This window comes from Narcine bancroftii, chromosome 3 (genome assembly GCF_036971445.1).
Source record: "Narcine bancroftii isolate sNarBan1 chromosome 3, sNarBan1.hap1, whole genome shotgun sequence".
Classification (NCBI taxonomy): Eukaryota; Metazoa; Chordata; class Chondrichthyes; order Torpediniformes; family Narcinidae; genus Narcine; species Narcine bancroftii.
Window position 1 is genome coordinate 341,785,040 of NC_091471.1, and position 14,803 is coordinate 341,799,842.

Here is a 14,803-nt window from a genome sequence, read left to right on the forward strand (position 1 = left end):
CTTTGTACTCGAGTTCATTCATATTGACGGTTGGACCAAGAAGAGGTAATGTAGAAATTTGGATGTCACTAGTGTTTTTTAGACAGCAATGTTTGAAAAAAAACTGAAAAATTTAGCATAAAGTGACATAATTATTTACCTTGTGGTCATTTGCACTGCACCCCTTAAGTTCCTGGGCGTGTTAGTCCCGGTGCTTTTACGTGGAGCAGTAAGGCCTTAGCCATCAGCTGGATGTTGAATTTATGAAGTGAGTTTTGTGGTGCGATTTAGACTGTAAAGTGGTACGGGTCCTGCGGGATAAGTCACGTGCAGGGATTGACTAAAAATTCCTGCACTTTTTAGACTGCCTGTGTAATGGCAAATTTCATTGATTGTGCCATTACATGCCTGCAGTCCAAAAACCCTAAATGTTAGCTGTGAATTGTCGCTGTAAAATTATTTTGCCATTGTGTTATCTTAGTCATTTGGTCTTCAGGTGAACCAAACAACCGAACAGAATTGGCAGTCACCACTTGTAAGAATAGTTGACCATCATAAGACTGTTCCAAATGCTGATATCTCCCATTTTTAATAATGAGACTTCAATGCTCACTGTAACTGAAATAAAATATTTCCACACAGATTCGATTCAGTGATTTTCAGGTGGTGCCTAAACTCATTCCATCCCTGAAAACCCTTTTTGCGGACGACATTGAAGAGATGGAGGAACGGCGTGAGAAACGGGAGCTTCGGCATTTGAAGGAAGGCCAGGGCTCTTTGAGTACAAATGGACCTGATGCCCAAAGACTGCCATCAGCTCCAAGGGTCAATGAGACCACTGACAAAATGAAACGGGAGCTGAAAGGGTCTGATCGAGATGTGGACAACAAAAGAATAAAAATGACTTGAAATCCTGCTGGTAGTGAAATCATTATGTGAAAGTCCTGCTTTATTATCTTGGAATGATAATATGTTGGGAAGCTGCATTTGAGAAAATATTGAACTGGTTTTGTTTTGCTGTATAGATGATACTGTTGTACAGAGATTTCGCCGATTAACTCACAATGTGTGATTTGGATTGAATGGAAATATATTTATTTTTTAAACTTGACCCAGAATTTCACCGATGCAGAACAATGCCACTTGTTCAAAGGATGATACCCTTACCTCTCCTCTTCCTTTTTGGAGAGTGGCACTTGTGCTAACTACAAATAAAGACAGGTAACAGATCCATTTTTTGGTTGCTCTCAGTGTAAAGGGCAAATATTACGACATAAATCATGTATTGGGTCATATTCTGAAGTCTGCTTCTTATTCAAGGTTTTACCTCATGAAAAAGGTTATCCACTATCTCTATCCTTCAATTTAATTCAGCCCCACAACTCTGCCCTTGCCATTCCAACCTATTGGATGTTGCATAGCAACAAATTAGTTTGCCACCTTACCAAATTACTTGACGTGTTTAATGATTCCAGTTAAGAATAGGAGCTCCCATGGCTTGGTGGGAGATAGAGTGACAAATCAATGAAGACAAAACTCAACTGCAGCAACTTCCCTGCTTTTAACCAACAGATCAGTCAATATTCTTCATTGTCTGAACATGATGCAGGTGACTGGCCCTTTCCGCGTTTAATGATTGTACTGAATACTTATCTGAATTTAGAATTGAATCTTTAAAATAATAAACCTGGGAGATTTTAATTCTGTGTTTAATGTTTATGTTAGTGAAAGTTTCTTGTGGGAATGTGAAAGGAATGGAATTCTGTGATTAATTTTTAGTGCTGAAGAGACATTTTAATTTGACTTGCCTTTGGATATAATCAGTTCTCACAGGGCACTGTTTCACCCTTGTGATGGGCAGCTATAGAGATTTAATGCAAATGATATTGATGTGATGTGCCTCAACCCCTAGTGCAATCCCTGGTGTCTGCAGATGCCGGCGTTGCAATCAGACAAGTGACAAGTGTGAAACAGGTAATTGCATTGTGGGATTGAAATAACCCAAGTTTTTGTGTGAGTGCAGGAAGAAAAGATTAAAATTAAGGTATAAACTTTGCCATGGGAAAGTTGCAGAGGGGGAGAGAGAGGAAATGAATAGCAATAAATTGGGTACCTTTAATAGAACTCGGCGTGAAATGCAATGAGGATCTGGAGAGTGAGGGAACTGAAGTAAAAACCTTTTTGTTTTATTGATATTACATCGTATGAAGGGTCAGCACGGTTGGCGTAGCGGTGAGCGCAGTGCCTTTACAGTGCCAGAGATCGGGACGGGGTTTCAAATCCTGCGCTGTCTGTAAGGAGTTGGTACGTTCTCCCCGTGTCTGCATGGGTTTTCCCCCGGGGGGGCTCTGGTGTCCTCCCACTGTTCGAGACTTACTGGGGGTGTAGGTTAATTGGGTATAAATTAGGTGGCACAGAACTGTGGGGCTAAATGGCCTGATGCTGTGCTGTATGTCTGAATTTCTTTTAAAATAGCCAAAAGTATAAATACTAATAATGGAAATTAAAGCCCTAGTTAGGATCTGTAGGGAAGGTTTTTTTTATTGTAAGTTGGCAGTCAAGAGGTCTGGATTTTTGTTGAATTTACAAGGTTCAGCAGGTTGGGTTCAAAAAGTACTGTTTCTGGATGTCTTCACATAGGCACAAACAATAGCTGGGAATGCAATAAAACTGGCTGGACGATTAAAATTGTCATGCCATTCCCAACAGTGGTTAAACTCCTTCATTAAACCTGTTGAAATTCTGTAGGTTAAAGGAATGGATTCTGATCCAAATTTCAGTGAATATCTGTATTAATTGAATTAAAAATGTAAAAGTAAACTTTTGTTTACTCTCTGAACTCTTGTTTTCCTTTGTTGTGCAGATCTCATCTGTGACTTTGGTAGATTTACTTTCCAAAATGAAGTAAAACTAATGAACGAAGTTGCTCCCATGAAGCAAGTTGCAGCAATGACGCCAAGATTTAATAAAAAAAAATTAGATCTGAAATTAAAACAGGATCTGTTTTATGTGCATGGATTGAACAGCAAACTCAATCTCCCTATTACTGAAGGCCAAAATCCCATCAGCTATCAGCCTTCTCAACTATCCTTTCAACCTGCATGGTGACCTTGAGGGATGCATTGATCTCTTCTTTGGCTTGGCTTCGCGAACGAAGATTTATGGAGGGGGGTAAATGTCCACGTCAGCTGCAGGCTCGTTTGTGGATCTGAGTGGAAAGTAAATGGTTGAGAACCTCTCATTTAGGACCTCCCCAATCCTCTCCCTCCTTTATCTTTTATCGGCCCCACCTTCATTCTCCTCATCTTTCTGTTCTTCACATACGCATAGAATGCCTAGGGGTTCTTTTTAATCCCATATGCCAAGGCCTTCTCATGCCCTCTACAAGCTCTTGTGTTCTTTCTGAAGTGCCTTCCTGTCTACCATATACTTCTCATGAGCCCTTCCTGTTTCCTGCTTCCTATATCTAATTTATGCTTCCTTCTTCTTTTATTTTTAAATTTTTTTATTGTTTAACATAGCAATCCATGTACAAGATATTAATAAAGCAAGTCAAAATTATAATGTATACTTAACAAAATTAAATGCACAATGTCAAATTTTAAAATCCATCCCTTATTGAAATGATTGTATATATATCAGTTAAATACTATTATAACAAATCTTATTACACCATAATAAAATCTTTTTTTTTAAAATATATTGTCCAGGATAAATCCCATAAATCCACTTAACTAAAAGAAAAAAAACCCCTAAAACGAATACTAATCTAACTCCTCCCTCTAATCAAGGTAACAAGAGAAATACAAAGATGGGTCAAGTCGCAACCTCCAGAAGACGGACGGATGAGCACTAATTTAAAACTGCCAATTCTGATAGTATTCTGTAAATGGGCCCCAATTTAAACTGTAACTTTTTATGTTCAATATTATGCCTGATTTTCTCTAAGCTGAGATACGACATTACGTCATGTAACCATTGTGCGTGAGTCAGTGAGAGTTTCCATTTCATTGAAACTGCTCGTCTGGCTATCAACCAGTTCAAAGCTAAAGTTTTTTTCTCTTGAGATGCTGATGCAAATGTATTTGGGTCACGCAAAAAAACCTAACAAGGCAGTTCAAGGGCTGGACCCTGATGGTTAATCACACTTCTCTGTTGCTTGTTCAACACATCCCTGGTCATTTATTACCAGATTAATTCCTGGGATGACGCGACTGATTCATGAAGAGCTATTGAGACAAATAGGCTTGTATTTATCGAGGTTATAAGATTGAAAGGCTATCTTTTATTAACTAGAATTCTAACAGGATGACTGGTCGGATGGAAGAAGGATGCTCCTAATGTCTTGGGACCCTGAGACTATGGGTTATGGTCTAAGGATAAGCCATTTAAGACTGATGAAGATAAACTTTTTTTTCCCCCCAGAGAATGACGAACTTGTGGAATTCTTTTCCAGAAGAAATGGGTGAAAAATAAGTAAACATTATTGAAATTGGATGATATTGATTGTATTGAACAGCAAAACATCCCACACGCTCTGAATTATTCTGCTCAACCTTTGCTGAAAAAAAATAATGAGCAATAATTCTGCTTTAATTAAATCAATCACAGTTGGAACTCTTAACGCTGTACGCTATTTATCCTTTCTGCCATTGAGATGAAAAAATGGTGAGTACTTGGTAACATTAAGTGTGTTTTTTAAAACAATTAATTGTTTCATTACTTTTTTAAAATTCTGTTTACAATAATGCCAGAGGGCCGTGTATGAAATGTGCATGTAATTTTATTTCATAACTCAGGTGTTACTAAAACCTCTGAAACTGCAAGAGGCAATCCTGTCTTGTTCTGCTTTGACACAATGGCTCCTTTCTTCAATAAGGTCAAGATGTATTTCAAAGATGACAATTAATTTCTGATTCAGAAAATATGTCCAATTAGGTAGTTTTAATATTGCACAAATTATATCTGTAAAATTATCTACCATATTTGAGTTCGTTCATAAATGTCAGACATTATTTTAAAATTGAATAGCAATTAAATAAAATTCTACTCAACATTAAAGAGGGGTTTGAATTTGTGAACCTAAGAAACTGTGCTTCATGCCTGCTTAATAATGCAAAATATCAGAGATGTTTTTAATTTAATTTAGACATTTTTACGTAACTTCCTTTCATTGGGCCTCGTCTATTAGTTCCCTTAAAATCTACATGCTTCCTGATCTATTTGAATGCAGCATGTGACTAAGCTCCACAACCCTTTTGTGCAATGCCATCCAAGGATTCCTACCTTTGGCTGAAGCAACTTTCATCATCTTTCCAGCCAGAATGGGACAGGGTCTATCTAGCACCACAAAAATGCATTTTTAATCATTTTTTTAATGCTTTTTTTAATGTTTTAGTGTAATCGTAATGAAGGTTGACGGTTCCTTGAAACTACCTGTACTAAATCCAAGCTCCACTCTTTCCCCCTTCTCAATATTGTAATAATAATGAAAATATCAATGCATAAGGGGATTTGTTGCAAATTATAACAGATTTTACGAATGAAACATTCATATTTCTGGGTGCAGTATCTAACTTGACAATAACACTTCCATTGCTTCTTGAAGGTGGTTGCTTATGTAAGATAACTAAGAGAGACACAACCCAAGAATAAAATCTAAATGTGGTGGAGGTGTGATACACCGATACGCAACTCATTAAGAATAGCACACAGATGAATTAAGTCATAACAAAGCAAATAAACTGCGGGCTTTATTTGTAGAGGAATAAAATTGAAAAAGCACAGAAGTAATGTTAATTGCAGATGGGAGTTTGGTTATCTTCTATTTCTCAGATAAATTTCATAGAACTGACAGTATACTGATTAGCAAAATCTGAACAATTCAAAACCCTGAAGTTAATTTTTAAAAAAAGGCTGGCCTGATGGACATTGTCAAGATACGACTGTAATTGTAAGTCAAATTGTTTTCTGTTGGGAGAAATCCCAAACTTGTGAACTATGAACAAAGCCAACAGCGCATCTAAGCAGTAGATCCTGATCATGAGAGATGGAATGCAGAACTTGCTATCACAGAGGGATTTAAGGTGAGTGAATGGGGGAAATTTGAGATTTGGGAAGAAAGTAGTTGATGGTGTGACAGATTATATATATATAGATATGTTTTAAAGGAGATACATTGTGGCAGGTTTTTTAGTGTAGGTCACATACAAACACTTCAAAACATCTCATTTAAAATGTCAGAGCTCTGCTTAAGCCAGACAGTCCAGGCTCCGAGTGACTTTGGAAAAACTGTGAAGAATACCTATAGGGATTTCACAAGTAGGTGTTAATTGGACATGCTGTGGAGTAATGGATTATTGTTTTGGAAAGCAACAGACGAACGAATTCAGAAGATTGTGTCCGCTGCCGCATTCTGAATGCAGTTTGCTGCTCTAAGAGGGTCATGTGGTTTTCTCTGTGTGAGAGAGAGAGAGGATTCAGTTCTACAGTTCAGCAGCAACAGCTGGGACTGGAACAGGACAAGCTGGCAAGCTTGTGGAAAAACCCCATTTGGAAGATGGTTTGTGAGTTCTTAGTTCAGCCTGGTCAAAGCCTTTGTGGTCCATGCAAGAGGAGATGGCTGGCTATATAATCTTTCAATTGAAATTAGGGAAACAGAAAAGGAACTCTGTGGTGACCTGAAAGAAAGAGGTTATCACCTGGAAAAACATGACAGGGCAAGTTTCTCTGCAAGATACTGAAGTGGCTGATTAGAAGGAATCAGTTGTGGGTGTCCAATGAGCGACGAGACTCTCTAAAAACCGACAAGAATCTTACTGAGTGGTAACCATTTATCTTTAAGGACCAAAGCCTGGTGAAATTCACAATTGTTAAATTCTGTGCACAGTATAAGAATTGCCTAATATCGGTGAGATAGCAGAAGTGAGATTGGACTGTCAATCAAGTAACTTTTTTTTAGAACTTGTATACCCATTACATACATGTGCACTTAGAAGGGGGTTAAATTAGGTCAAGTTAATAGTAATGTTAAAGTTTGATCCTATTCTTATGTTTAAATAAAATTAAAATAACTTGTTTAACGAACTATTTGTCTTGTTGAATTTTTATTGCTGCTGGGTTTTAGGGTCCTCTGGGCCCATCACATTGGCTTTGTTGATTGGTTTACTTGAGGAATAGGGAAGGTCTGTACCTGAGTTCCTGAGTGCTGTATATCATGGTTTTTTTTTTGGTCCCTTTTATTCAGCTTGTAACATTATATTTTGAACTGAAATTGTTTATGAAAGAGAAGGCTGCAAGGTAGCCTGATTTAAATTGTCAGGAAGATGACATTGAAGATGGTGGGCACATGTCGGCATAATCTCTAGAGAGTGGTCGAAGCCACTGTGATCTCAATCTTGCCTCTTACGAAAAACCCTGATTTTCTTTTTAAAAAGGAGTGATGAGAGGGTTGAATGTGGAACAAAACTTGTGCAGTAAGTTCTGTCGGCATTCTTAAGCCCTAAGATCAGTGACTTTTAAAACTATGTTTAATATTGCTCCTGCATTTTTCTCACAGTAACACTTCCTATTTTTTATTAGAAATATACTGAGATGAATTGAAGGTCAGAGAAAGGCAATGAAGCAGGGGCAAGTGGAGGGGAAGATGGAAGTATGAAGGGGGAATGGAATTGCTCTGGGAGCGGCCATGGAAAAAATGAGTCAAAGAGGGAAATGGATGAGATAAGGGTAGGAAAGATCAACAACTGAGCAATGTGAATGGAAGCAAATTATGGGCCCTCGCTGGTGGAGGGGAGGGAGTTCATCATAGTTGCTTGGCTTGTACAAGTTTTCTGTTGGTAGTTAACTGACCCACTGGTGGTTGGGGGAGGGGGGGTGGAGATGAAGCTGTTGAATGTTATTGATGGGGATGAGGAAGGATTAGCTAAGGTTCCTTTGGATAAAGTAAAGTGGAGTAAACTGGCCCCAGTGGCTTGGTTTGTGGGAGGGGGGTGCAGGGTAGAAGGACGTCAACTGTTAATGTTGAGGATGAGGAGGGATGAGCTAAGGTTCCTTGGGAGAAGGTGAGGTTGGGTGGAGAACTGGCCCTAATGCAGGGGGTAAGTGAGTGGGCAACTTGACTTAGCTTCAGTTTTAGGGAAATTGTTGGGGTGTGGTGTGGGAGATTGCTTGGCAGAGGAAGTCCTGGTTGTATTTTAGTGTTGAAAGGAGAGGAGAGGACAGGGGTGGTTCAAGGGAGTTACCTGGGGGTTGAAGTTTGCTGCAATTTTTTGGGTTTGTGTGGAGGAAAGAATGTCTGGGATTGAGGTGGGGGTGGTTGCAGATCATCATCAGTGGGGATGGGTGTAGTTTGCTCCAGTTGTTGGGATAGTGGGATATTTCTGATGGGGGTGGGTGGCTTGGAGAAGGGGGATAAAGTTTGCAGCAGTTGGGACAGAGGGAGTGTTTGGATTGGGGATCTTGTTGGGACAGAGGGAGTTTTTGGATTGGGGTGCAGTTTGCAGCGGTTGTTGGGACAGTGGGAGTTTTTGGATTGGGGGTGTAGTTTGCCGCAGTTTTTGGAATAGTGGGAGTTTTTGGATTTGGGGTGCAGTTTGCAGCAGTTGTTGGGACAGTGGGACCTTTTGGATTGGGGGTGTAGTTTGCAGCGGTTTTTGGAACAGTGGGAGTTTTTGAATGGGGGTGAAGTTTGCAGCGGTTTTTGGATTGGGGGTTTAGTTTGCAGCGGTTGTTGGGACAGTGGGAGTTATTGGATTGGGGGTGTAGTTTGCAGCGGTTGTTGGGACAGTGGGAGTTTTTGGATTGGGGGTGTAGTTTGCAGCGGTTTTTGGGACAGTGGGATTTTTTGGATTGGGGGTGCAGTTTGCAGCGGTTGTTGGGACAGTGGGAGTTTTTGGATTGGGTGCAGTTTGCAGTGGTTGTTGGGACAGTGGGAGTTTTTGGATGGGGGTGTAGATTGCAGGGGTTTTTGGATTGGGGTTTAGTTTGCAGCGGTTTTTGGAACAGTGGGAGTTTTTGGATGGGGGTGAAGTTTGCAGCGGTTTCTGGAACAGTGGGAGTTTTTGGATTGGGGGTTTAATTTGCAGCGGTTTCTGGAACAGTGGGAGTTTTTGGATTGGGGGTGTAGTTTGCAGCGGTTGTTGGAACAGTGGGAGTTTTTGGATTGGGGGTGTAGTTTGCAGCGGTTTTTGGGACAGTGGGAGTTTTTGTATTGGGGTGTAGTTTGCAGCGGTTTTTGGATTGGGGGTTTAGTTTGCAGCAGTTTCTGGAACAGTGGGAGTTTTTGGATTGGGGGTGCAGTTTGCAGCGGTTTTTGGATTGGGGGTTTAGTTTGCAGCGGTTTTTGGAACAGTGGGAGTTTTTGGATGGGGGTGAAGTTTGCAGCGGTTTTTGGAACAGTGGGAGTTTTTGGATGGGGGTGAAGTTTGCAGCGGTTTTTGGAACAGTGGGAGTTTTTGGATCGGGGTTGAAGTTTGCAGCGGTTTCTGGAACAGTGGGAGTTTTTGGATTGGGGGTTTAATTTGCAGCGGTTTCTGGAACAGTGGGAGTTTTTGGATTGGGGGTGTAGTTTGCAGCGGTTGTTGGAAGAGTGGGAGTTTTTGGATTGGGGGTGTAGTTTGCAGCGGTTTTTGGGACAGTGGGAGTTTTTGTATTGGGGTGTAGTTTGCAGCGGTTTTTGGATTGGGGGTTTAGTTTGCAGCAGTTTCTGGAACAGTGGGAGTTTTTGGATTGGGGGTGCAGTTTGCAGCGGTTTTTGGATTGGGGGTTTAGTTTGCAGCGGTTTTTGGAACAGTGGGAGTTTTTGGATGGGGGTGAAGTTTGCAGCGGTTTTTGGAACAGTGGGAGTTTTTGGATTGGGGGTGCAGTTTGCAGCGGTTTCTGGAAGAGTGGGAGTTTTTGGATCGGGGTTGAAGTTTGCAGCGGTTTCTGGAACAGTGGGAGTTTTTGGATTGGGGGTTTAATTTGCAGCGGTTTCTGGAACAGTGGGAGTTTTTGGATTGGGGGTGTAGTTTGCAGCGGTTGTTGGAACAGTGGGAGTTTTTGGATTGGGGGTGTAGTTTGCAGCGGTTTTTGGATTGGGGGTTAAGTTTGCAGCAGTTTCTGGAACAGTGGGAGTTTTTGGATGGGGGTGCAGTTTGCAGCGGTTTTTGGATTGGGGGTTTAGTTTGCAGCGGTTTTTGGAACAGTGGGAGTTTTTGGATTGGGGGTGTAGTTTGCAGCGGTTATTGGAACAGTGGGAGTTTTTGGATTGGGGGTGCAGTTTGCAGCGGTTTTTGGGACAGTGGGAGTTCTTGGATTGGGGGTTTAGTTTGCAGCGGTTTTTAGAACAGTGGGAGTTTTTGGATTGGGGGTTTAGTTTGCAGCGGTTTTTAGAACAGTGGGAGTTTTTGGATGGGGTGCAGTTTGCAGCGGTTGTTGGGACAGTGGGAGTTTTTGGATTGGGGGTGCAGTTTGCAGCGGTTGTTGGGACAGTGGGAGTTTTTGGATTGGGGGTGCAGTTTGCAGCGGTTGTTGGGACAGTCGGTGGGTGGGTCAGGGCTGCTTTGATGTTGGCTGCAATGGGCGGACACTCGCTGCGCTGAAGCTCCACGTGTTGAACACAAGCCGCAAACAAGCTGGTTGCTAAGGGGCGGGGCGCACCGGCTCTTGGACGGGGAGAGTGCTGGCGAGAGAGACGGGGCAGAAAGGCATGGAGGAGAGCGGCTCGGATCAGCGCTGGGCTTTCCTGCAGGAGTATGTGCTGAAGACCCTGAGACTGACCGCCGAGCGCTGGGACAAGTGCGTGGCCAGCGAGCAGCACCGGCCTCTGCTGCAGGAGTTCCTGGAGAGTAGCGAGCGCTCGGCGCTGGTGGTGTCGCTCAGCCCGGCCGGCCAGCTCCTCCCGACCCTGGGCTTCCCGACCCCGGGCAAGGACAAAGCCGTCTTCTTCGTCAAACGCCACCCAGGCAAACTCAGCGCCGACTCCGTGAAGTCGCAGCTGGTGTTCGGTGACCTGTCTCACTGCCCCCTCGAACAGTTCTCGACCCTGGTGGACGAGGTGAGGGTCCCGTTCCCCCGCGCCCCCCTCTCCTCTCCTCTGACTGGGACTGTGGGTCTTTCCAAGTCGGGGGACGCCAGATTAAAGCAGAGACGAGCCTTTGGGAAGTTTAGGAATTCTGAAGGGCGTCTCTCTCTCTCCACTCCCATCCCACTTGAAGTAATCCCTTTGCCAGAGGTGCTCTGTGATAAGTCTGGGATTGCTTCAGGGGGGATGGGGGTGGAAAGAAAGTTTTGACAACCATTGTTTGAATTGCATGGCATTGACTCGTCATGTGCACGGTTTCAGAACTCCAAAGGAAGTGACCCTTTTTCTCAGGCCACCTATTTCAGTCACAGTTGGGTCCAAGATCTTTCCTGGAACCAACACACCAATGGTATCATGAAGAAAGCCCCTACTTCCTCAGGAGTTTGCGGAGGAGCTAGTGGAGTTGTTCAAGTGAACCAGTACGGACTTGAAGGGCCGATGTGGCCTGTTTTCGTGCTGTAAACTGTTATATGGAGAGCAGTGATTCTCAACCTTCCCTTCACTCTCAAGTGCCACCTGACTGATCACAGAGCACCGATGGCATAGGGACTACTTCAAGTGGGATGTGGGCGGAAAGAAAAAGGTTGAGAACCACTGGTTTTGACCAAGGTTTAGAAATATCCGCTGTCAGGCTCTGGGGAAATCCCGAGGGTTTGGCATCTGGGCCACTTGGTGCTGATTGTCCCATGGCTTTGAGACCTGGAGGCCCCGATCATAGGTGACGAAGAAACTCAGTTCAGCCCTCCCTTTCGCACATTGCCTTGAAACCCACCTCCTTGGGGTTCCTTGACGTTAACTCATCTCCCCATACGCTTTCTTGAAACTCCCCTCCTCATGCTTCCTGCGCTCCCGTGAAACTTGCATGTTTAATTGGAATTAAACCGTGTGTGGGGGTGGGGGGGGGTGGGGGGGGGTGGGTGGCAATGTGAATTGTTGGAGTACTTTCCAATTTACTGGTACATTTACCTCCAAAGTTTCATTGGTGCCAGCTCAAGTTTTAATGCAAGGCAGCTGGAGAGAAATGTATCTCCAAGGCAGAAGCAGCATGGATTCAGCAAAGACAGGTTTTGTTTGACAAACTTGCTTGAGTTCTTTGAGGATACAGTGAGCGTTTAGATAGAGGGGAGCAGGTGGACATTGCATCGATTTCCCAATAAGGCAGAAAAGGTTTGTACGTGCTATAAAGATGCATAGAGTTGGGGGTGATGTATTAGCTTGGATAGAGGTTTGCGTAACTCATAGAAAGCAGGGGTAAGTGCTGGGCCCGCAACTGTTCATGATCCATTAGAGGACACATGGTAAATTTACTGATGACTCAAAATTGAGTGGGGAGGGGGGGAAACAGATGGTGCAAAGGATATTGATAGGTTAAGCGACTGCGCAAAGGTCTGGCAGATGGAGTACAATGTTGGTAAATGTAAGGTTATCCACTTTGGAAGAATAAATGGAAGATCAGATTATTATTGAAATGGCAAGAAATTTCAGCATGCTGCCACACAGAAGGTCTTGGGAGTGCTTGTGCATGAATCCACAAAAGGCTGGTTTGGAGGTGCAGCAGGTTATGAAGATGGCAAATGGAATGTCGCACTTCATTGCTAAAGGGAGTAAATGTAGGAGCAGGGTGAGGCTTGTTAGGTCTGCTTTGTTCGAGAATGAGTGAGTCAGACACCAGACTGAGTCGAAATCAAGGTTCTTTATTACCGGATTGTAACACTTGCAACTAACAGTGTTAGTTGGAGAAGGCGCATTCACCCGATATCAGCAAGTGGTGTTTTTTTTATACCTCATGACACGCACTTAGTAAATTATCATACCATTACATTGTCCAATGAATAAGCTGTTGCTACCCTTCTCTGTTAGTCTGCTGCACATCATCTTGTTATTGCCACACTTATCTTGAGCGTACAAGGTCACACCTGCATCCTGTTACTCCTTAGTACTGGGTGACTCCTTCTCCGGTCCCAACTCATGATGTTTTTACCTTACAGGCTGTATCTGGAGTATTGCGTGTAGTTTTGGTCTTCTTACTTGAAGGATGTATTGGCTTTGCAGGTGGTCCAGAGGAGGTTCACCAGGTTGATTCCAGAGATGAAGTGTTAGCCTATGAGGAGAGAATGAGTCGTCTGGGGCTGTACTCACTGGAATATAGAAGAATGAGGGGGGATCTTCTAGAAACGTATGAAATTATGAGAGGTATAGATAAGGTAGAGGTAGGTAAGTCGTTTCCATTGGCAGGGGAGATTAGAACTAGCCTTCAGTGTAGTAGATTAAGGATGGAGATGAGGAGTAACTGCTTTTTCCAGAGGGTGGTGAATCTATCTAATTTGTTGCCCATTGAAGCAGTGGAGGCTAACTCAGTAAATATACTTAAAACCAGGTTGGATAGATATTTACATTAAGAAATATGGGGATAAGGCAGATGGGTCGAGATGAGTCTATCATCAGATCAACCAGGCTTGACGGGCCATATGGCTTCCTCCTGCTCCTCTTTCTTATGTTCTGATGTTAATCTGTTGTTGAGAAGCAAGGGACTGAAAAGTGAGTGGATGAAGTGGGAAGAGAAACTGGGTTTTAAGGTGGAAACTTTGATGAGGGGAGCCTGGCCTGAAGGTGTTGACTCTTCCTCTTACCACAGATGACCTGTTGAATGTTTCCTACATTTTTCTATTTTATTTCAGATTTACAGCATCTGCAGTAGATTTAATTTTTAGTTGGATATCAGCGCTGATCCAAATTCAATGATGGAGCAGACTTGGGCTGTGTGACTTGCTTTTAGAACATTGCAACATAGAAACAGACCCTTTGATGTAATTTATACTGAACTGTTTTTCCCCCTAGACTGGATGACCTGCACCCAGACTGTAGCCTTCAATACCCCTCCTATCTATATATCGATTCAAATTTCACTCCACTTTTGAAATTGAACCAGCATCCAACACCTGCTGGCAGCTCATTCTCATCTCTCAATACCCACTAAGAGAAGTCCATCTTAATGGTGTCGTGCTGGGCAGAGGTCCATGAGGAATATATAAACCCACTTCCTGTAGCTGTTGTCTCACCCAACATCAGTGGAAGAAAAGTCCTCTCGCATTAACCCTATTTCTAGCCTTCCCCCTATTCTCTGACATTCCAATAAATAGTCCCACCCTTTCCTCATGAGGTTCAAGGTTCCATTTATTGTCACATAATAAAAATATAAAACATTCATAAACATGATATTCTTCAACTTTCATCTGCCATGAGGCAACAGAGTTCAACAGTAGGAGAAAGAGAGGCAAAAGAGAGTCCCTTTGAAAACACTGTGTCTGTGGATTCATCTCCAGAACTCCCACAGCCACTGTATCTGCACAGACCCCTGTTCAAACCATTGGCAAACTGAGCTCCAGTTCCAAGCCACCCGATACGATCAGGAAGCCTGAGGCCCTTTGAGAGCCATTCTTGCATTTAGCACCCTCTTGGATCTCGGTTTCAATACCTGCTCCCCAGAACCAGTCTCCAGTAGCCCACAGCCTTGTGTGGGTCCTTCAGCACCTCTCTGGTCTGCTGCTACATTTACTTTCCCTGTAGGGTCATCTTCCATGTTTTCCTTCTCAACAGGAGGTGTTCTCCCCCTTTCTGCTTCCCCAAAGACTGCAATTCCTCATGGACCGCTGCTCAGCACAGGCACCGCCATCTAGGGCACAGATCTCTGGCCGCAGGATTTTTTTTAAAAAGTCAGCCATTTTAACAGGCTGATTAAAACCTGTCTGGAGCAGTTGG

At 43.0% G+C, this 14,803-nt stretch overlaps 2 protein-coding genes across 2 annotated transcripts in view; both read left to right on the forward strand.

The window, feature by feature from the left end:
* The window catches only part of elac2 (elaC ribonuclease Z 2), a 62,142-nt gene extending 59,324 nt beyond the window's left edge, over positions 1-2,818 (forward strand). The window contains exon 24 of the mRNA XM_069929512.1: positions 622-2,818. Coding sequence (XP_069785613.1) covers positions 622-888 — 267 coding nt within the window. The 3' untranslated portion in view covers positions 889-2,818. The remainder of the gene's footprint in view (positions 1-621) is intronic.
* Positions 2,819-10,669: 7,851 nt separating this feature from the next.
* LOC138756897 (dynein beta chain, ciliary-like) overlaps positions 10,670-14,803 on the forward strand; it is a 32,657-nt gene continuing 28,523 nt past the window's right edge. Inside the window, 1 exon segment of the mRNA XM_069923289.1 lies at positions 10,670-11,017. Coding sequence (XP_069779390.1) covers positions 10,670-11,017 — 348 coding nt within the window.